Source organism: Carassius auratus, chromosome 43, assembly GCF_003368295.1.
Source record: "Carassius auratus strain Wakin chromosome 43, ASM336829v1, whole genome shotgun sequence".
Lineage (NCBI taxonomy): Eukaryota > Metazoa > Chordata > Actinopteri > Cypriniformes > Cyprinidae > Carassius > Carassius auratus.
This window is the reverse complement of record NC_039285.1, coordinates 12,494,456-12,516,449: the sequence shown is the minus strand read 5'-3', so window position 1 is coordinate 12,516,449 and position 21,994 is coordinate 12,494,456. Positions and strand designations below refer to the sequence as shown.

Sequence of the window (21,994 nt, the reverse complement as noted above, 5' to 3'; positions counted from 1 at the left end):
TCTTGTCTTTTTGTCTTTTTGTCTTTTCATTTGTTTCTCATCTCTTCTCAACTCCACATCATTGTCTCTTTTCTTCTTATCTATTGTCTCTTCTGTCTCTACATCTCCTTGACTCGCCTCGTCTCTTCTCAGGTGTCTTCTTGTCTCTTGACTCTTTTTCATCTCACAATGTCTTATCTTCACCCTTCTCTTCTCATCTCATCTCTTCTCGTCTCCTCGTCTTGTCTCGTCTTGTCTCCTTGACCTGTCTTGTGTCCTCTTCTTGTGCTTTTTTTGTCTCTCTTCTCGTCTCCTCACCTTGTCTCATGTCCTCTTTTTGTGTCTTCATGTCTCTCTTCATGTCTCATTGCCTTGTCTCGTGTTCTCTTCTTGTGTCTTATTGTCTCTCTTCCCTTCCCTTCTTGACTCAGCTTGTTTCAAGTTTTCTCATCTCTTTTCATCTGGTCTGTTTCTTGTCTCTTCTGTTCTCATTTTGTCACCTTGTCTCAACTTTACTCATGTCTTCTTGTCTCTCTTATCACCTTGACTTATTTTTTTCTCTGAACCTCTTGTCTTTCTTCTCTTTTAATCTTTTTTCATCTGTTGTTTTTTCTCAGCTCATATTTTCCTGCCTCTTCTTTGTGTCTCCTCGCCTTTTTTCTCATGTCTTCTTGCCTCATCTTTTCTCACTTCACGTCATCATGTCTTTTCTCTTTTTGCTTCTGTTTGACTCTTTTAGTCTCTTCCCACATCTTCTCACCTGTTCTCATCTCTTCCTGTCTTGTCTCATCTCTTCTTGTCTCTCATCCCATCTTGTTTCATCTATTCTCATCCCTTCTCTTCTTGTCTCTCATGTCATCTGGTCTCATTGCAGCAGAAGGCTTGTACAGCGCCAAGGAAGTTATGTAAGGCCCTGAGAGACAGACAGAGGGTTTGTGTGGAGGGCACTGTGTGTAGTGTGACATGACAGAGACCATGTGTATCTGTATAACCTCTTTTTTAAAGTCACTGATATGAAAGGACTTATTTGAAACTCTTATCTGACCCTTAAAGCTGGGCTGAAACGACACCTATCATTATATAAGTCAGTAACAGATGATCTAGGAGATTGTGAAACAGACTAGCTGAGCTTTAGGTCTCCTCCTGTGTTGGTCACAGTTCATTTCTCATATATATATATATATATATATATATACATATATATATATATATATATATATATATATATATATATATATATATATATATATATAATTTCTTTTCTTTAAGGCCTGATTCTAATGTCAGTAAAAGGTATTTTTGCTTCAAAACCAGACATAATTTAGGTCTATGACACACTCCATCTTCTCTCTGTCCATTTATAATTTACCAGGTTGTTAATATCTGCAAGTAGTAGGTGCTGTAACTACACCATCTAGACCCATAAAGCATCTTTCTCCATTGATGACCTTTCAAAATGAGGTCCAATATATCTGCCACTACACCACACTTCACCAGCCTGTATTACATTGTGACCGATTCATTAAAGATTCTGCACTGAAATGTATTTAAATGTCAGTGTGTTCATTTATTTGATGTGTTTGCAGTTTTTTTCGGAACTGCAGAGGAAGTGTTCTGAAAGATACATTGATTTATGATATTTAGCCCTTTAAGGCGCAGATGGATTTGAGAATTGACATTTTTGATGTTTTGATTAGAAATATCCTCAGTTGTCCTCAGATCAGAATTCTTTAGAATTCTTTCATTTTTCTGAAATATGTATTTTCATATATAACACAGTGTATGCTACAAATATTCCTGCAAAAAAAAAAAAATGCACAGTGATATCTGTTCCAGAATGTCAACTAAGTGTCCGAGTATTTTAAGAAAGGGCTTTAACTGGTTAATGGTTGCTGGCAGATCTCGCCTTCAGGATGTGACAGCCATGCGTGGTCATAACCACAGGCACCGATGTATTTGCTTCCTCACTGGGCGCCTAGCAAACCAAGGCTTGAGGCCTCGGGGTGACGCTCACACACACACACACACACACACATATGTCAAAACCAGGAGAACCTGAGCTCTCTGTGACGCACGTGTCTGTCAAGGGCTCTGATAACTTCAAATGACAGGACACATCACAGGTTTGCCATTGGACATGAGTGTGTGTCCGTGTGTCTGCTTTTTCACTCCTTCCATGCCCCATTTAGAGCCTCAGTGGATGTGAAAGCGCAGATCTGTGTGTGAACCCACTCAGTCGGAAATGATAAAGAGTACGTATGCTCTGTTCTAGTAGTGCAATATGGCAACATCTCAAAACAACATCTTTCCACTCCCATGATCCCCAGCTTTGTTCTTTTATCCGCTTCTCTCCATCCCTTTCCATTATTTTCATTTCCCTCTCTCCCTCTCTCTCTCTCTCTCTCTCAGTGGTGTAGCGAGCAGCGAGGTGGCAGCGCGTCCCAGCGGAGGTAATTTTTAGCCATGGTGGCAAGTGTCTGCCGTCTCCCCTCTGATGATAATGGGTGAAATGAGTTTGTCCTTGACAAGGACGACACTCAGCCATTTCTTTCCTTCCATCCCTGTCTCGATATCTCATTCTCACAAATTCCTCCCCCACTCTCTCGGCCTCCCTCCTCTTTCTTCTCTCTCCCATCTGTCTTGCCGTCTCCCACTCCAGTGAAGAGTGAAATGTTCAAAGTTGTGAGTTGACCTCTGTAACCCAGCAATTTTGAGGACTCATTCTGCGTGTGCATATGTGAGACAGTGACAGATCGTCTGAACTAGGGTTGTCATACCATGTGACAAAACAAACCCAATATTTTTAGGCTTGAAATGATACAATGATCATTTTAAGAACAGAAGTCAATAATAATAATGAAATTTCCATTGCGTTCACATATTTCATCCAGTAGACCCATTAATATGCAGTGGTTTTGAGATTTTAATTAGCAAATAATTTATATTGGATTGAAAAATAAATTATTCTGTCAGCGGGGTGACTGAGTTTGGGACTTTTTAACAGATAATGTTTTAGCTTCATCTGTATCTTAATTATTGAAGTTCAGTCACAGCTTGAAGTTTCTGAAGGCAAACAGAGACAGTGATTTCATCAGTTCATTAGAACAGCATATATATTACACAGGACAAATAACCGTGAGGCTTTTAAGTTCATCGTTCTACTTTGTTCTTACCCTCATTGAAAATATTTTGGATTGTTTTAACCATGGTATTTGTAAAAAAAAAAAAAAAATTATAAGCATCCTTTAAAGCTGCAGTCGTTAACTTTTGACGCTCTAGCAGTTAATAAACAGAACTGCTTGCTTGCAGTTCCCGCTAAGAAACAACCAATCAGAGCTGCGGTCCGTAACTTTTTTTTGTGTTCAAAGAATACAAAATGTATATAATAAGCGAGTACACCATGAATCCATTTTCCAAACCGTGTTTTTAGCTTGTCCTGAATCACTAGGGTGCACCTATAATAAGTGTTTATATTCAGACTATTTTAGATTGCTTCGGGGATACCGCGGCGGAGTAACCCAGTACCTTTGTGATTCTTCATAGACATAAACAGAGAGAAGTAGTTCCGGCTACAATGTTCTTCCGCAAGACGCAAGCAGTTCTGTTTATTAACCGCTAGAGCGTCAAATGTTACCGACTGCAGCTTTAAAGTTTAAACCATGCACTGATCATTATTTCTATAGTTAGATATAAATATAGTTTAACAAATAATGATATTTATACTCAAATAAATACAACAGCCATGGTAATATAAAGTCGAGTTTAGCTTCAGTCCCTATAAAGCAAACCTAAACAAGGTCAAATCAAGGTCTTCAGGTTCACTGAATTTGTACTCTGTCAAAACAGTTTAACTACAAATGCATCGTAAATTCGGGGTAAAAATGGTGTTTTGAAACCCTTTCTAATCTATGTTTTCTCCTGTCTTCCCCATAAATCCTGTCTGGACTGTCGGAGTTGTTAATGTTTGCTTAAGTACCGAGTCATTTGGTGTTCCTGTTCAGGTTTGTAACAGATCTTTCAAAATGCGACCGTTTAGTCGCAGTCTGGTGCACTATGATTGGGATGTAGTATTACAGCAAATCACCAGGATGTGAGAAGCATTTCAAACTACTCGATTTGTAGTCTTTGTGGCTTTAACAGGGCATGATTGCACCCACAGAAATCCCTGCTGATTTTCACAGGTTTGAATCTTGCACCTTTCTCAAAGTTTTATGCTTCTCCCATTCCTAATGTGTTTGTTTATAAAGTATTCTTGACAGTTTGATTATACTTGCCACTGTAAAGGAGTGAAGTAATCAACTATGTTTATCACGTATTACAACATATAAATCCATTCCATAGAATCACACAGATTTTCTGCCAGATACAGCCTATAAAATGCACAATAAAAAAAGTCAGCAGATTTCATCTGGGCCTGGTAATAACTTTATTTATACTGGGATTTTACACTGACAGCCCGAAACTATCTTATGTGGAGTAGGTTACTAGATTCCTGTATAGTTCTACATATATTTAAGTTCTTATCACATCAAAACATAAATATATTTTGGAATTTGGATCAGTATATCCTAAATTAAGGCAGATTACATTTCCCAGTAGGGTATGAAAAAAACTCAAATAACTATAGAGGAAAACAAGGCATAGTTGTTGTTGTTGTTTTTTGTTTTATTTTACAGTTTTTTTTTTTTTTGCATCTTACTGAAAACATAAAGATACTGAACGGCTCATTGGTTGTTGCTTTTATGCACATTTTCAGTGTTAGTAAAATGTCCAGTGAGTGGCACTAAAATGTGTTCTGTTTAATTCAGTGAATGTGAATGTGGCAAAGTATTATGATGACACTGGTTGTTGTAAGTATTGTGACAGTTCGGGAATTAAATGTCCAGTGAATGATGTTAAAATAACATAAAAATAAAATAAGGTGGGAGTCTGATCTTGAGTGCACTTACGCAGAGGAGAATTGGAACAGATTATTGGAATTGGCACAAACAAAAATGGTGTCCTCTAAACACAGACAAATTCAATTCAATATTTACCATAGAACATATTTTACGCCATATAGGTTAAATAAATTAGGAAATGACATCTGATCAATGTCAAAGATGCACCATCTCACATGCTATGGAGTTGTACTCGTTTGAAGCCATACTGGACTCACATCATCGCAGTAACCTCTCGGGTTTGTGGACAGGTAAAAACATTGGGCCAAAAACATTGGGCTAACGAACTCCTGTCGTACTGCACACCAGAAAAAATTCTACATTCTATTCGAGGAAAACTAGATGACTTTGAACTTATTTGGACTCCTTTTCTGAACATCCTGACCCAACTTGATATGACCACAGACTAGATGTAAATCTATGTTTATTATTGTTTATCTTTATCTTTATGATTGTTTAATATCTTGCTTTGTGGAGAGGGGATAGTTTTTTATATATATATATATATATATATATATATATATATATATATATATATATATATATATATATATATATATGTATATATATATATATATATATATATATATATATATATATATATATATTGCTGTTTAATTCCGTTGCTTTTCTGTTTTGTTTTTCTTGTTTTTGTGTTTAAAAAAAAAATAAAACTATAAATAAAAATGTATAAAAAAATCAAATAAAAATAACATAAAAATAAAGTACCACCTAACTGTGATAAAGCAAATTTAAGATAAAAACACAATGGCTAAAGCAACCATGCCATTTTAGCTTTCTTCTTCAAGTATTTGTTCACTTTTATCATTACGGGGAAGTCGTGGCCTAGTGGTTAGAGAGTTTGACTCCTAAGGTTGTGGGTTCGAATCTCGGGCCGGCAATACCACGACGTAGGTGCCCTTGAGAAAGGCATTGAACCCCCAACTGCTCCCCGGGCGTCGAAGCATAAATGGCTTCCCACAGCTCCTGGTGTGTGTTCACAGTGTGTGTGTGTGTTCACTGCTCTGTGTGTACTTCGGATGGGTTAAATGCAGAGCACGAATTCTGAGTATGGGTCACCATACTTGGCTGAATGTCACTTTACTTTACTTTAAAAATCACTGTTTATCGTGACTTTTACCCAAGTGCTCCACATCAGTTACCAGGTGAGCTACTGAGCAAGTTTACTTAGCAAGGAACCACATGAAAATCAATCATAATTTGGGTTAAAAGGAATAACAAATGTTGAATTTTAACTGTCTCTAGTGTTCATTTAATCTGGAAACTGCAGTCAATTGAATGCATAGGTATGTTGTTGGAGTTTTGCTGAAATGTTGGTAGAGGCTAATTTTTCCAATGAGCCTGGGTGAAAATATCATTAGCACAGTAGGAACAGAAGTCGTCAATGGAAAGTTCTCACCATGATACACAAACAAATATGTGGTGTGTGCGTGAGAGAGAGAGAGCATCCAGTATGTAGTGCTTAAATACACTGAAGTAAATTAATGTTATAGTGTGGTACAGAAATCCAGACGGACAGATGGGCGATCAGACGTAATGTGCAAGAGTACAAGAATGAGCAAGCGGGAGGATTGTGTTCTATATTGTATTACTGAGATTCAAATAGTGAGAGTCTAACTCAGGCTCAGCTGTTAAAGGGACACTTTTTGAAATTAGGCTAATTTTCCAGCTCCCTTAGACTTAAACAGTTGAGTTTTACCATTTTTTCTCTTCTGTAGTTACAATGTAAGTTCAACAGAAAATGAAAAAGTTGCAATTTTCTAGGTTGGTAGAAACTATACTCTCATTCTGGCGTAATAATCACGGAGCTTTGCCTGAAAATAGTCCCCAGCTATAGTTTGTGTAGTTGCAGCAATAGCAAAGTTGCTGGGGACTATTTTCAGGCACTGTGTAATACAACTGTGACTCCTGCACCCATGGTATTGCAGCAAAGCTCCTTGATTATTACGCCAGAATGAGAGTATAGTTCCTAGACATATCAGCCTAGAAAATCAAAACTTTTAATTTTCTGTTGGTCTTAGTTCACGATGTAACTGCAGAAGAGTCAAGTGTTAAATAGGAAAAAAAAATAGAAAGTATTTGGTCATTTTTGTGCGAGATGTTAACGGTCTAATCAGATTCAATGATATATGCTAAGCTAAGCTAAAAGTGTTACCGCCAGACCCCGAGATTGGCTGAATGGATTCGAAAATGGTGAAACTCAACTGTTTAACTCTAGGGGATTTGGAAAATGTTTATGTGTTCCCTTAACTCCTGCTTGGTCTCACCTCCTCCATTCCTTTTATAATTTCATTTCATTTAACATACTAAAGTCATCACCATAACATCACTATACTCACCTGAAGCGTGCATCTCAACCGTGTATTAATATTCTGAGTTTGTTTTTATGTTTATATTTTCCATTTTGTTTTTAATTATTGTTAAAAGTAAGTTTAGTAATTCAGTTGCGTGTTTTTGCCATTGTTAATATAGTTTTTGATTAAAAAATAATAATAGTTATTCAGTTTTACTATTTTTAGTACATCGTGTTTAACTAAATTTTTACAGTACAAAATGACCTTATTTGTTTAAATTTATAACATAACCAGTCATAAATATTTTTTCCAAACATGATATTTCCTCAATTTTATTTTTAAAAACATGCTTTATTTTACATTGCATGTTAATGACAAACAGCAACCATTGTGTCACTTGCTGTATCATAAACAAGCTAATTACCTCTCTAAAAATGGTACCTAGCAACTACTCAGAACACCCTAACAGTCGCCTAGCAAAGTCATCTTAGCAACCATACAGAATAATCGCAAACCGGCACCTTAATATTGTGGTAGCATTTTTTGCAAGCACAATGCATATCACCTTAAAAAAAAAAAACATCTAATTAGATTTATTTTAAGAATGCACATTGTGTTTTTTTATTTATTTGTTTATTTAGACCTGTGTGTCAGAAAAAAGCAGTAACTGAGCCACCTATCAGCACCACAATACATTAATAGTGCCTCCTGACAGCTGAGACGCTCCAAACCTCCAGCGCAAGATCCGTTCTTATGTGAATATGACAGTTATTGTGGCAGGTTACTCTCTCTCTCTCTCTCTCTCTCTCTCTCTCTCTCTCTCTCTCTCTCTCTCTCTTGCTGTTATTGTCTATCTTTCAATAGCAGATGCAGTCCTCAGGCGAGAACTATTAACATACTTTATACACTTAGTATATAAACCCTTATGGATGCACTAGGTCATTTACTGTTGCATTAAGAGCCAGCAGCTGGAATAAGAGAGATGAATTGCTACATCTGTTGTACCTGAGGGTGAAATCCATCCTTGCTCAGAGAAACGTACAGATTCCAAAGACATTTGTCACTAATGTGATCTTAAGTGTTTTAAATTAAGAGTTAAAGAAGAGCGCACACACACACACACACACATCCACAAGGACACATTTGAAATAAATGTGTCTAGCAACATGATATGCTTTTAAGACATCTATGAGTCATCATGGTATGTGTGAGTGTGTGTATGTGGAAGAGTCAGTGTGTCCCCACGCTGAAGAACCATTTAAAACTCTCAAAATCAAAATGATGTCAAGTGAATAGAGTGATGTGAGATGAACACAGAAGAAAAAAAGAGAGCCAGAAAGCCTTGTTTAACAGTGAAGAGTGATAAATAAATGATATTAAGTGCTGTTCAAGCTGTGTAAACATGAGCGAAAAGGAGACAAATCTTTTTATATGCTATGGCTTAGTTACTCAACCTTTTGCCACTCTAAACCTGTATGCTTTTTTGTTAGTGGAAGTGACCGTTATTTTGATGGCAGTTCATAGTGATCAACTTAAAATTGCCATGAAATGGTCTGTGTGACATGTACACTTTAAGTCTTCTGAAGCCCAACGGTAGCTTTGTGAGAGGATAAGACTAACATTTTACTGGGTAATTCACCGCTGGCAAGATGGGCTTTAAATCAAACTTGACTGTCTATGCAGCAGATTTTTTTTCATCTTGATTTTTTTTTTTTTATCTTGATCTGGTATACAATTATCTGGTATACAAAAATGCAGATGTTTGATGTGTAAGTTTATCAAAAGCCTGGAGCTGTCAAAAGTGCACCATTTGACATAAAATTACACATTTTTGTGTCATCCGGTGAACTTTAGCAGACAAATGTGCTGGTAACATTGAGAAAACAATACACATTTTTCATTTTCATATACTACTGACTTTGTAGCAAAACAAAACTGGTTGAAAATCTGTGGACCTGAGACATTATTCACTGCATTCATAGCAAATATGTTACTTTCAGGCAACGCTGCAGAAGATTTGGCATGTTGTAAATGAAAGAGATGAAAATGCGGAATGGAGCATGACATTCGAAAGCCGCGGGAGATGAGAAGATTTCCAGTGCTGCTGTTGTGTGTTTGTACTTTACTTTTCAGTTTTTTTTCTCTAAGCTCAGCTTATCTCTTCCCAGATTTGCTTCGTAAACCTGGACAGACATACTCCTGATCAGCATGACGAAAGCTATGTTAAGGTGGGAGATTCTCCCTGCATGCATATACTGCTATAAAAAACATAGGTTGTTTTGAATGGAAACATCTGCAATATTGTAAGCAATAAACATTACCAGTTGACATTTCATCAATATCCAAATAAATATCTACCCCCTCCATCCTCCCATTTCTAATTCATTTAAAGTTAATAACAAACATGTCTAACATCATTTCATTAGCGTACGACATAAACAATGTTTCATCTAATTAAAAGGGAAATTAGAAACAACACAAATTACCAAGATAATGCAAGCAAAGACCCACATTTATGTGACTTGAATATAAGCATACATTTCCCCACAGAAACTAGCCTCAGTGTGCCCAGAGCTGCCACAGTTAATTGAGTCTCTCGGAGTTCGGCAACCCAAAGAAAATGAGATTCTGCTTCTCAGCAGCCTAGAGTCACCGGACTCCTGCCAGCATGACCCCAGCCACCCACAGGTAAGATATGAATACAGACCAGAACAACTGACATAATTTTACAGCTTACAGTCTGCCTGGTTGACCTGTGTTTGTGTTTATGTGTGTATCTCAGAGCCAGAGAACAGTGGATGTCTGTCTGGTGCATTGTTCCTGTGGCCGCCGCCCAGCCCAAACCAACAGTGTCATTTTTGAGATCAACAAATTCCTGATTGGACTACAGTCAGGGCAAGAGAGGCAGAGGCATGGCCGATTGGCTGGTCAGCGGGCTGCTGAGGATGACACCAACCGCTCTGTGTCATCCATAGAAGAAGACTTCCTCACTGCCTCTGAACAGCTTGGGGAAGACAGCGAGGAGGATCCATTCAGAAATGGTATCCATCTCCCAGTCAACCCAGAAATCCAGTTCCATCCAGAAATCCAGTCAGCAATCTCATTAAAATTCCATATCTTATCTTCTGAATGGTATTTTCTATATCCTTGTTGTGCGTATGTAATGAGAAAACTCAACTTTCACTGCATTTTTCCTCCAGTCCACCTTGTGAATAGAGATGGAAAATTGCTTGAATTATGGCTGAAAGAGCATTCAGCCATTTACGTTTTCTTGGTATCTGTGAGCCTGCTTCGATAAGAGTGGCCCTATTTGGAGGACTGTATGGGAGTGTTTCCACCCCGAGGCTATTGCTTAGTTTAGTAACAGGATTTAGCCCTAGTCGCTACCAATGAGATTATGGTTTTCAAAACAATTTGAGCATGTCACATAAATTTCATTCCATAAATAGCATATTAATAAAGTCTTTAGTTTTGCCTTTGGAAATAATTTGGATCCGGACTTTTGTCTAGGTTGCACTGGTTATAATAATCTTAATCAGAACTGCAATCTGCTATACTTGTTTAGATACAAAGTAACCAAGCAACAGCATGGATGCACAAGAACATACAGCAGTGAAACAATTAATTAACTTCAGTCTATGTTAATGAGTATGTGTGTGAAACGAAAAGAGAAACAAATGGGAAGAATACCAAAACATTTTATGAAGGTTGTTTTTGGGAATATGCCATGGATGATTCTCCAACAAAGAAGCACTGTCCCCAAAATGTCTTGTGCATTTCCATTGTGCATATCGGAAAGCTTGTTTGCCTTGCATTATTCTGTGCTACTGCTTTGGCCTCTAACAGTAAGCCTAACCCATGAATGTCTACATGCGGCCATACTCACCCCAAGTCTAATATTAAAGAGACAAGACACACTGGGCTCTGCTGGGCTAGTCTATAATTAATCTCTCATATGAAATTAGAAGTAACACTCTGTGAGGGTTATGCTCTCCTCAAAGACAATATAATATTCATAATCAGATCTGCCAAGAAAGGGATCTGCATTTGTATTGTCTTGATTATGGAAAAGGAAAAACTGATACAAATACAACATTGTGCTCTGAATAGCTCTGACTGGACCCTCACGATATACATTGAACATAGCAGGCGACAGGAGCGGATAGATCTTGGTACTTTTTACGCCCTTTCTCAGTTTTGTCCTTTATTTTCACTCACTCTTCCTCATATCTTGTCTTTCTTTTTGTAAGACTAATTTCTGACTTGGCTTGTGAATGGGCTTCATTTACATGTGCATTAAATTTGACTTTTTGTGTTGGATTATAAAACCATTTTCAGAGACCATTTTAATCTATTTCCTCTCTCTCTTTGTACCCCCCACCATATTCCTCATCAACCCTGCCACATGTCTTTCTTTCTGCAGATCCTGAGATTTCTATCATGCCCGAGTCGGTTAAGGTGTTAAGAGCAGCCCACGCTCGAAGGAGGAGTGAAATAGAGAGAGAGGATAGTGAGGACTCTGAGACCCTCTGCAACTCTTCCAACTCCCAAAGGCTTTCGAGAACATATTCTGCCTCCTCAAGAGGCCCACCTGCTACCCCAAAAAAAGTAAATCATCACACTAGTGAGTCAGCCGGTCACTATGCCACCAATCTGGCTGAGTCAGTCCTGCAGGATGCTTTTATTCATTTGTCACAAGATGAACCTTCTTTTGTCACAGAGGCAGCTGTGAGTGTGTCCACCACCTCGCAGCACTCAAGTGAAGTAAGCCACTCCAGTGAAGAGCCACTGAGGGCTCGAGCCTGCTCTTTTGAACTTCCTAAAATCGTGATTGTCCAGAGTCCTGACAACAGTGAGGAGGTAACAGAGTGGCCAGAAACTCAGTCACATGGAACATCAGAGCATGATAGAGTAAACGATGCCAAAATGAAGCATGGAAGTCACCCCAAGCACAACTCAGCAATTGGTCATGCCACTAAGCCAGTAGAAATAGCTTTGGCATGTGCTGCGAGTGTCATTGGTACCATTACCACCCCTCAGGTCACAGAACAACTCACACTGGAGTCAGGAGAAGATGATGAGTGTGAGAATGAAGAAGAAGAGAGTGAGACCGAACAAGGAGAGTATTTGTTTTCCTCCGCAGTATGTGGAATGTCTCAGGTTGTTGGTGCCGTAGCCGCAGTAGATCTTGCAGATGACTCTGGGGATAATGACGACTCGACAGACATGTACTCTGCCTCTATGGGACTTCTGTCAGTTGCCCAAGCTTCAACTGCAGTTCCTCTCCACTGTAGTATTGCAGAGGGTACCAGTGTTGAGTCCTTCAGAGCCAATGTTGCTGAAGTTCTCCTCAGGGAAGCTTCAGCTGTACTCACCCACAGACAAAGTTACTCAAGTGTTGCAAACTTCCTTGAGACCACACATAACAAAATAGTGGATGGCATCACAAATTCAAGAAGGCTCTATCAGGAGCAACAGGATCTTGATCATTTTACCCAGGAAATATCAGATCATATCTTTCAGTATGCCCTTGAGAAGGCTGAGAAGAGAAAAGAGCTTGAGGGTCCAGGAAAAGATGCCCCAAACATTGAAGGTTTCCTCTTGGATTGTGTGGATAAATTGCTCTTTGATGTCTTATGTGTAACATCAATGAAAATCAATGACATTTCAAAATATAGCCAGGCTTATAATCATGGGGAAAGGCAAAGCAGTGTGGAGACGTTGTCTGCACTCATAGGGAAAACAGAGAGAGAGCATAAGTATGTACAGGATGAGAGAGAAAATGAGCTAAAACAGAAAGAACCTTACAGACTTACTCTAAACAGAGTGACTGCACCTCTGGTCAAAGAGCAATTTGACCTGCAATGGCAGCTGGGCAAGACTGACAAGAACACAGACTCTGTGCTCCCTTCAGCTGAAAGCTCTCCACTTCACATTACACGAGGGAGGGCAGGAGGAGAGAGTGAGACCAGGAAGCAGTCTTTATCATCCTCTTCAGGAGCACTTGTGGCACTTAAAATGGATTCATGTGAGTCCAAAACTCCTGTCACATGCTTTGCTGAAGACTTGGCGACCACAGTGGTCTCCATGGCTACAGAGCTGGCAGCGATATGCCTGGAGAACTCGAGTGGAAAGCAGCCGTGGTTCTGCGCTTTAAAGGGTGGATTGGAAGGTCATGAGGGACTGCTTTTGCCCTGCCGCACAGCCGTAGCCCTCCGCCGGAAAGAGGCACAAAATGGCACCGCAGTCACCAAGAAACACAGACCTCCACGTCTCAGTGAAATCAAACGTAAAACCGAAGAACAGCCTGAACTCATGGAGCGCCTGGTCAACCGCGTCGTGGACGAAACAGTCAATCTAGACGAACCTACCACCTCTGATCCATTTGCACTCTTTGCATCAGAGGTAACAGCCAGGATAATGAACTGTCCAGAACTGAGTGTGATTGACACTTCCAAATCTGAACAGTCATCTCGCAGCCGCCTACAGTGTGAAAGGTGGAGCAGCAGGGGGAAACCATCGAGCTATGAGAGCATTCCAGAGGAGGATGCAGATCCCTCTCGAACTTCAAACACTTTGGGACCGGGAAACCGGCTTGGGAATAATTTAAGCAGAGGTAGCTCCATCTCCAAGCAGTCCAGTTGTGAGAGCATTACGGATGAGTTCTCTCAGTTTATGTTTAACCAGATGGAGACAGAAGGTCGAGAGTTTGACCTTCTACTGGACTACTATGCTGGAAAAAATGCCAGCAACATCCTTGCAGCAGCTGTTCAGCAAGCTGCCAGTAAAAAAAATGGACACCTCAATGTGCGCACATCATCTTGTCTCTCTAAGCAGTCCAGTACTGAGAGTATCACTGAGGAGTTTTATCGCTTCATGCTGAGAGACATGGACAAAGAGAACATGGACTACAGTCTGACCAAGACCAAAGAGTGGAGTAATAACCTATTACCCCCGTCTCCCAGAACCCCATTTTGTATCCGTCAGTCGTCTGTTCCTGACAGGAGATCCTCAGATTCCAGACTAAGTGTAAATTCACCCATCAAGGCCAATTCATTTGATGGTTTTGCACGAAATGTACACAGGGACTCGCTCAACATCTATCCAACCAACTCTGTGTCATCAACGGGACTCTGCAAGTCAGATTCATGCTTGTATAAGCGTGGCCAAACGGACCAAATCACGGACATGCTAATTCATGAAACCTGGGCCAGCTCTATCGAGTCTCTAATGCGCAAGAATAAGATCATTGCGGAGCCCTCCGAGGACAGTATTGAGCTCGATTCAGCAGACCTCCAACCACATGTTCAGCTCTTTGCTAACCGTCTAGCGGCAGACATCGTAGAGAGTGGCAAATTCCTGCTTGGAGGCCAGCAGGATGCCATTGTGACTGCTTGTAAGCCACAGGTTCCAGTTGGAGAAAGGAGACATGGCTTTAAACATTCTCGTCGTGAAAATAGTGGAAACCGGCCAAGTATAGAGCATCAAGAAAATAGTGGTAGCTCTCACAGTTCGTCCTGTGTGAGGCAAGCATGGCGTGGACAGAGGGAGGTACCCTTGATCCACATTGAACCAGATCAAAGAGAAGAGGCCTCAGAAGACAGGGGGAGGATTGAGCTCCACCACACAGAAGCACCCCATCAGATCCAGCCACAAAGTGGCAAAGAGAATGAAACAGCAAACAAAAACAGGTAAGTCTACATAAAAGCACCCACAACCTTTATTCTTTCAGAGGTTAAGTCTTAATTCTTATAACTGCTCACAGCAAAATGTGTGTAAGAGTAAAGTTGGGGGGGGGGGGGGGGGTGAGAGAAAGAATGCACAAATGGTGGACCAAAGAGAGAATGATGAAGTAGGCTTTGGTTTGTGCCTGTCAAGGCAATCTTGTGCTGATGTATTAACCTTTATTACATAATGAAGAAAAGGAAGTACAAAATGAGTAGTTCTGGCAGCTTGGTTTCAATAAAAGCTGTTTTGTGGACTAAAAAGCATGTTTCGAAACTTAGTGATTTCCTAAAGTACAGTGACCTCTTCTAGATCATGAAGAATTCTCAATTCATGACTTCTTTTTTAGACGTTTTCAGCAGATTAACACAGATAAAACATTTTGCTTCATGTATTGTCATACATGGTGTTTATATATCCAAATAGCAGATCTCTGCAAAGTGGTTCTCCACTGGATCACCAATTTTTAACGACAATTTTCTACACTGCTAAAAAATGAATAAATAAATTGGAAAAATAGGTTTTACCTATGTTCCCTTGATTTTTACTTTTCTTGACCCAGGCTCTGGGCAGCGATAGACACTTTGGGGCAAAGTTAGCAAATTAAAAATAAAGAGCATTTTTACATAGAAAAGATCATCAGCTGCTGCCTCAGGATCAGTCATCAAGTAGAATTACTGGCTCATTGTGACACTGCAGGTTTGCCATGTGTCGTCTTTACCCCCTAAGCAGTGACAAAGACAGGGCCTCCTCAGTGGCCACAGCGCCCTCTGCAGGTGTGGAGGTGGAGCGACGCTCTCTCAGCGCTAGCAGTGAGGAAAGTGGCTCAGGCAGCTGGGCCCAAATTGTCCCTGAAGATGACCCCCAGGAGGAGACCACCAGTAGCTTTATCCAGCTAAGCGAGGGGTCAGTCTTCCGGTAGACCATCATGCCTTGCTGGACAGTGTGCTTCTCCATTTGGCTTTCCATTAAGCTACATGTGCTAGATGCAAGTCTTGACAGTGCTGGGCATGTCCAGAGCACAGTGTAGCACCCATATGCGAGCCTGCTTCTCTCATCTTTACATTAGCAATTGATTTAATTAGATCTCTGACGAGAGCTAAGTGTTAAAGCACTAACTTTGCCCTCACTGTATAACTAATATAACAGTTTTGACATATCTTAATTGATATTAATGTGATGTGGCTTGTGTGATTAGTCATCAGCCAGACACTCACATAATGATGTTATCTTTAAAGTCTGTAGCTGTTGCCCTTAATTCCTGTTGATCACTCAAATGCACAGACATAGTGATACAGAATGAGATTTGATGGCTTGTCGAGACATGCACATACAGTATTGTAATAAATATAACAAAAAAATATTACTAGATGTTGCTGTCATTACTGTTATGCGACACTTTTTGAGTTCAGTTAGTTTTAGAAAATGAATATCCTGGTGTTGTGATTTATAGTTTATACCAGATTATCAGTAGTGCTCTGCTTACACCGAAGAACTTGATTCATTTTAATGTAATTATTTACACAGTGGCAAGAAAATGAATTAAAGATATCTCACAGAACAAAAGGGTGCAAATATAGTTAATTTCGAGTTAGCTTACATGAAGCTTTGAACATTTGGATTGTTTTCTTAACCATCTTTTGAAGTCCTGATTGTGTTATGTAGTAATTGAAACAAATATATGGATTGTTTAATTAACCGGAATCAAATCCTTTGCTAATAAATTATAATCAAGTGTTATGTGTTGTTTTTCCACAAAATATAATGTCGCTTTGTAGAAGAGAATGTCATTAAGAAATTATTACAAAAGTGGAAGCAAAGTTGAGGACATAGAAAAAACAATATTGGAATAAACCATGCCTGTAAATGATTTATTTGAAACCTTTTGATTGGAGAAGTAAAAAAAAATAAATAAAAAAATTATGAAAGATCTGATATATGTCAATAAATAGTTATTTACAGTATATGGGGAAAATGGCAATATCTACTCAAGTAAGAAAAGCAATCAATTTAAACCAGGGTTAGTGTGGTTAACTAAAAAATATTTTTGTTACTTGACATTAAATAAGCATTAACTGAAATAAAATAAAATATAAAAAAAAAAGTTTTTTTATTTCAGATAGTTGCAAAGGCAGCAGTTCTCGTTTACATTTAGTTTAACTTAATGTACTTACTCCAATTAAAGTGAAATACATTTGAATAAAAACTATATATTAAATGCTATGTGTTAAAGTATATAAGATAGAGACATGAAAATGTTCTGCATAACAGGAATGACCCATTTGTTTTCACATCGGACTATTTCCTTCCATACACACACACACACACACACACACATATATAAACACACCCTAAGCCAGTGCCTGAGCTAGTGTAACTCTCAGAAGTGAGAGTGATTCCATTTGTGAGTCTAGTCCAGCACAGCTGTGTGAGTAAACGGCTCTGACAGCATGACTGGAGTCTGGAGCAGAGCTTTCGTCTAAAGACACAGCAGCCAGTGCTTAAAGTCCTGACAGGATGTGCCCCACACTGACAGGCAGGTGTCATATGTCACATCCTGTTGACTCTAGAATGAAAAGGATGTAATGGGTGTGCGAGTCCCTCTTGCTGATTGAATCATGCCCAGCCTGCCACACTCACCAACGCTTCCCAACCTGCGCCAACTCAACGCCATCCTCACTTACCCGAGTCTGGGTATCCGGCCATTCGCCTCCATCTGGCTTTAACCCCCACTTCATTGTCTTTCTGCCCTGTCAGGGGGAAAGCTTACTCTCTGCTTGTTCTCCCGGCTGTTGCTGGTATGGGCACAGGTGTCTCACGTTCATAGTCATCAGCTGGCATTTACTTGCCGGTGATGTCCATGCTAATGAATCTCATGCTAATGTTCATGTCTACTCGCTCCACTCCAAGATCCGCTGCTGTCCACGGCTTGGTGATCATCGCTGAGAAAACTTGTAGCTTCTGCATTGTTCACAGCCTTAAAGGTCCAACAAGAGAAACATAGAAAGAGAAAGAGCACCAGTCAAAATTTGGAACACTTTTTAATGCTTTTTAATGTTGCTGAAAGAAGCCAATGCTGCATTTATTTGATCAATAAAAAACTTAATATTGTGGAATATTATTATATTAATAAAAAAAGTTTTCTATTTGAATATATTTTAAAAAATGTATTATTTCCTGTGATGCACTGCTGAGTTTTCAGCATCATTCCTCCAGTCTTCAGTGTCACATGATCCTTCAGACATCACTCTAATATGCTGATTTAATGCTCAAGAAACATTTCTGATTATTATCAATGTTGAATCCATTCAAAGGTTTGAGGTAAGTAATACTCTTATATAGCAAGGATGCATTAAACTGATATGTTCTTTTGAACTTTCATTAAAGAATATTAATTTGTGTGTGTGTGTGTGTAGGTGTATATATAATTTTTATAATATATAATTTTTTTTTTTTTAAAGTGCGTGGAAAATTGTGTTTCATGGTAAGTCACAACTGTGGCCGGTGGGATAGTGGGTATACTGACTTAACACATCTCTGCTATCACAAAAAAAATAGTTATATATCTTAGCCCAGCTAATTTAAACAGTTTGATCACATTCTAGGGTTATTATTATGCATGGAAAAAAAACAAAAAAACAACACTGTTAAGAATACTATTAAAAAATACAACCATTAGTTGTTTATTAGTGCTACCAGTATTACAACATCAGTACTGTAACTTATTTGTAACATGTGAACTCTTAATTTAGTGCAATATTTATTCATTGCAACATTTTAGTGCAACCTTCACCAACAACTGCAACTGGATTTATATTATATACCTACATCCACTGTTATACCACCAGTCAATATTGTGACCATCCACATGTTTACTCATTCTGTGACATCAATCAACAAAACTGAATTATTGTCAATGAATATATTAATACTAGACACCTTAAAGATGACAAAAAATCTTTGTCATATACTTATGTTAACATACTTTACTAGCCTTTCGTTTTGGAGCTTATTATGGTACAAACCGGATTTTAACTGCTCTGGTCATGTGACAGTTTGCATTAATCATGTGACTTCACATATTTCATTGAGACCTTTTTTTCCATATTTGCAGGAATGCAAAGGTTTTTAGAGCTTTATAAATGAAAACCTTTTTTACGGTCACTATTGTGACTGGTGGGATTTTTAACTGTTTTCAACATTGATATAAATTAGCATTATTAATACATTATTAATGTATGGTTTATTAGGATTGGACAATATTTGGCTGAGATACAACTATTTGAAAACCAGGAATCTGAAGGTATAAAAAAAAAAACTAAAATTCTGAAAACAACGTTTAAAGTTGTCCAAATGAAGTTCTTAGCAATGCATATTACTAATCAAAAAATAAGTTTGAATATATTTATAGTAGAAAATTTGCAACATATCTTCATGGATCATGATCTTTACTTAATATCCCAATGATTTTTGGAATAAAAAATGCATTTTTACATTATTGACACACTGTTTTCCTAATGAATGTTGTTCAGTTGCTTTGACGCAATGTATATTGTTTAAAGCGCTATATAAATAAAGGTGACTTGACTTGACTTGATCTATAATTTTGACCCATACAATTTATTTTTGGCTATTGCTGCAAATATACCCCAGCACATTAAGACTGCTTTTGTGCTCCAGGTCATATATTAGAATGATTTCTGAAGGACACTGAACACTGGAGTAATGATGCTGAAAATTCAGCTTTGCCATTGCAAGAATACCATTTAAAATATATTCAAATAGAAAACAGCTCTTTTAAATTGTAAAAGTATTTCACAATATTATTGTGTTTTTGTTGTTTGTTGTTGTTGTTTTTATCAAATCAGTGCAACTATGCAAAAAGCGTTCAAAAACATTAAAAAGTCATAATTATTCCAAACCTTTGACTGGTAGTGTCCTGCTACACATTTATCTTTTTATGTGCTCATCTGTGTGTTTCAGAAATGGGAACAGCAGCGCTTCTAGTCTGGGATTGGCAGACCTGGAGGGCTTTCTAGACTACTCCATCTCCAGCAACCTAATCAGGTATCCAACAGCAACACGCTAACTGCGGCACACTTCGAGAAACTTGCTCAGAGCAGCAGAGCTAATGGCTGTTAAGCACTCATCTATATCCCAGAGTGCTGTCCAAATCCTTACGTCTGCAGCTCCCCTCCAGAGGTTATGGCCACAGTTAGAGCACAAGAAATTTGGGTCAAACTTGGATCACATTCTGTCATACTAGAGCGATAGCTTCTTCTACAAGTATGTAAATGTGCTCAGTTTGACGTGTCTGGGAACCGTCTCAAACATGGGCAGTTGTAATGGGCTTTGTCGGCAAAAGCCTTCAGTCATTTACTATTTTGAGCTCTTATTAGATGAGTGGCCCCTGAAAGGCTCCATGAGGCGTCTGGAACAAGGCCAGCATTGCTCTGTACAGCGTGATAATGATAGTGTGTCTGTTTGCAGCGAGGACAGAGAGAGGAAGGCGTCACACTGTCAGGATCAGACGGACGGTGAGTGACACGTCCTCTTACAACCCTCTGCATGCACACATACACATCTGAATGCAAGATCATTCATGGCTGGAACTTCACAACTGTGTTTGGAGTTGAAAGGAAATCACTGCTCTTCACACTTCTGCGCTAATGTATTCAGTTTGCATTTCTCATTTTCTGTCAGTCTGATCTTTTATATAAATGCTACATGTTCTTCTCAAGAATGAACTTCATGTTATTTCTCTGTGAATGAGGATTTTTAGATTTTTAGGGGGCACCAGAGGCTCACTTGGTGCCCTCGATGAGATACTTTTTCAACTTTAGATGTTCTTCATGCAAATGTAAGATAGGATAGACCTTGACTTTGGGAGTTACTGAATGTAATTATTTAAATGCACTAGGCTTTCAGCCACTTCTAGAGTTAACATGTCGGACTGTAAATTGCAATAGCCTGCGAGATTAGTCAAAATAAAACCAACATCATGCAAAGGCTGTGAATGAATTCGATCAATATATGTGCTACTGTGTTCCTTTACACATGAGCAGGTCGTGATCTGCAGGTGTTTGCTGCATCTCAGAGTGGCTCGGTTCACAGTAAATGCTGCTCCACATGAACCCATCTCTGCATCCGCTCTGAGTTTGGGTCATTTAACATGTCTTTGGGAACACAACATGTGCCAACCATCTCCCCATGCTTGAGAAACACTTGAGCAGTTGTCAACAAAGAGAAGCTTTAAAAGCTCCCTGCAGTTTTCTGCCAAAAAAAAGCTTGAATGTTTGATATTTGAAAATGAAGACGGGGCCATAAATATTAGCATTGTAATTGTACACTGTAAACAAACAAACAAATAAACAAAAAATTATATTATTGTTTTCCTTAAATACTTTTTAATGACAAATCAAATGTTAGGATAGTAGGGGTGTAACGGTACGCAAAAATCACGGTTCAGTACGTACCTCGGTTTTAAAGTCACGGTTCGGTTCATTTTCGGTACAGTAAGGGAAAGAAATGCAAACATTAAACTGCAGGTTGTTTATTACTATACATTTTTTTAACAATTTGTTTACACTTTTTTTTTAATACTTTTTAATAAAATATATATAAAATAAAAAAGAATAAGAAATAAAATACTGCTGCAAAGTTCTCCACTAAATAAAATACTCTCAGTCTCAAACCAATATCATATAATAAAAAAATTATAAAAAATATAAATAAATAATTATGATTACAGTGCAGCATTACCAATCCCAGCTTGTAGGCCTGCTCATATTTGATATATATATATATATATATATATATATATATATATATATATATATATATATATATATATATATATATATATATATATATATATATAGATAGATAGATAGATATAGATATATATAGATATATATATATATATATATATATATATATATATATATATATATATATATATATATATATATATATAAAACTTTTCCCAAGTGTAAAGTGCAGCATCAACAGTTTCAGTTTTTAGACCTGCTCAGA

The 21,994-nt window shown here is 38.3% G+C and overlaps 1 protein-coding gene across 4 annotated transcripts in view; it reads left to right on the top strand.

The window, feature by feature from the left end:
- Positions 1-21,994, top strand: part of LOC113061734 (A-kinase anchor protein SPHKAP) — a 77,358-nt gene that overhangs the window by 48,562 nt on the left and 6,802 nt on the right. For 3 of the 4 annotated variants that reach the window (XM_026231124.1, XM_026231122.1, XM_026231125.1), the window contains 7 exons: positions 9,403-9,462; positions 9,785-9,922; positions 10,017-10,275; positions 11,658-14,925; positions 15,689-15,865; positions 19,943-20,026; positions 20,450-20,496. In XM_026231124.1, coding sequence (XP_026086909.1) covers positions 9,403-9,462; positions 9,785-9,922; positions 10,017-10,275; positions 11,658-14,925; positions 15,689-15,865; positions 19,943-20,026; positions 20,450-20,496 — 4,033 coding nt within the window. The remainder of the gene's footprint in view (positions 1-9,402; positions 9,463-9,784; positions 9,923-10,016; positions 10,276-11,657; positions 14,926-15,688; positions 15,866-19,942; positions 20,027-20,449; positions 20,497-21,994) is intronic. The other variant, XM_026231126.1, reaches the window with a different exon arrangement.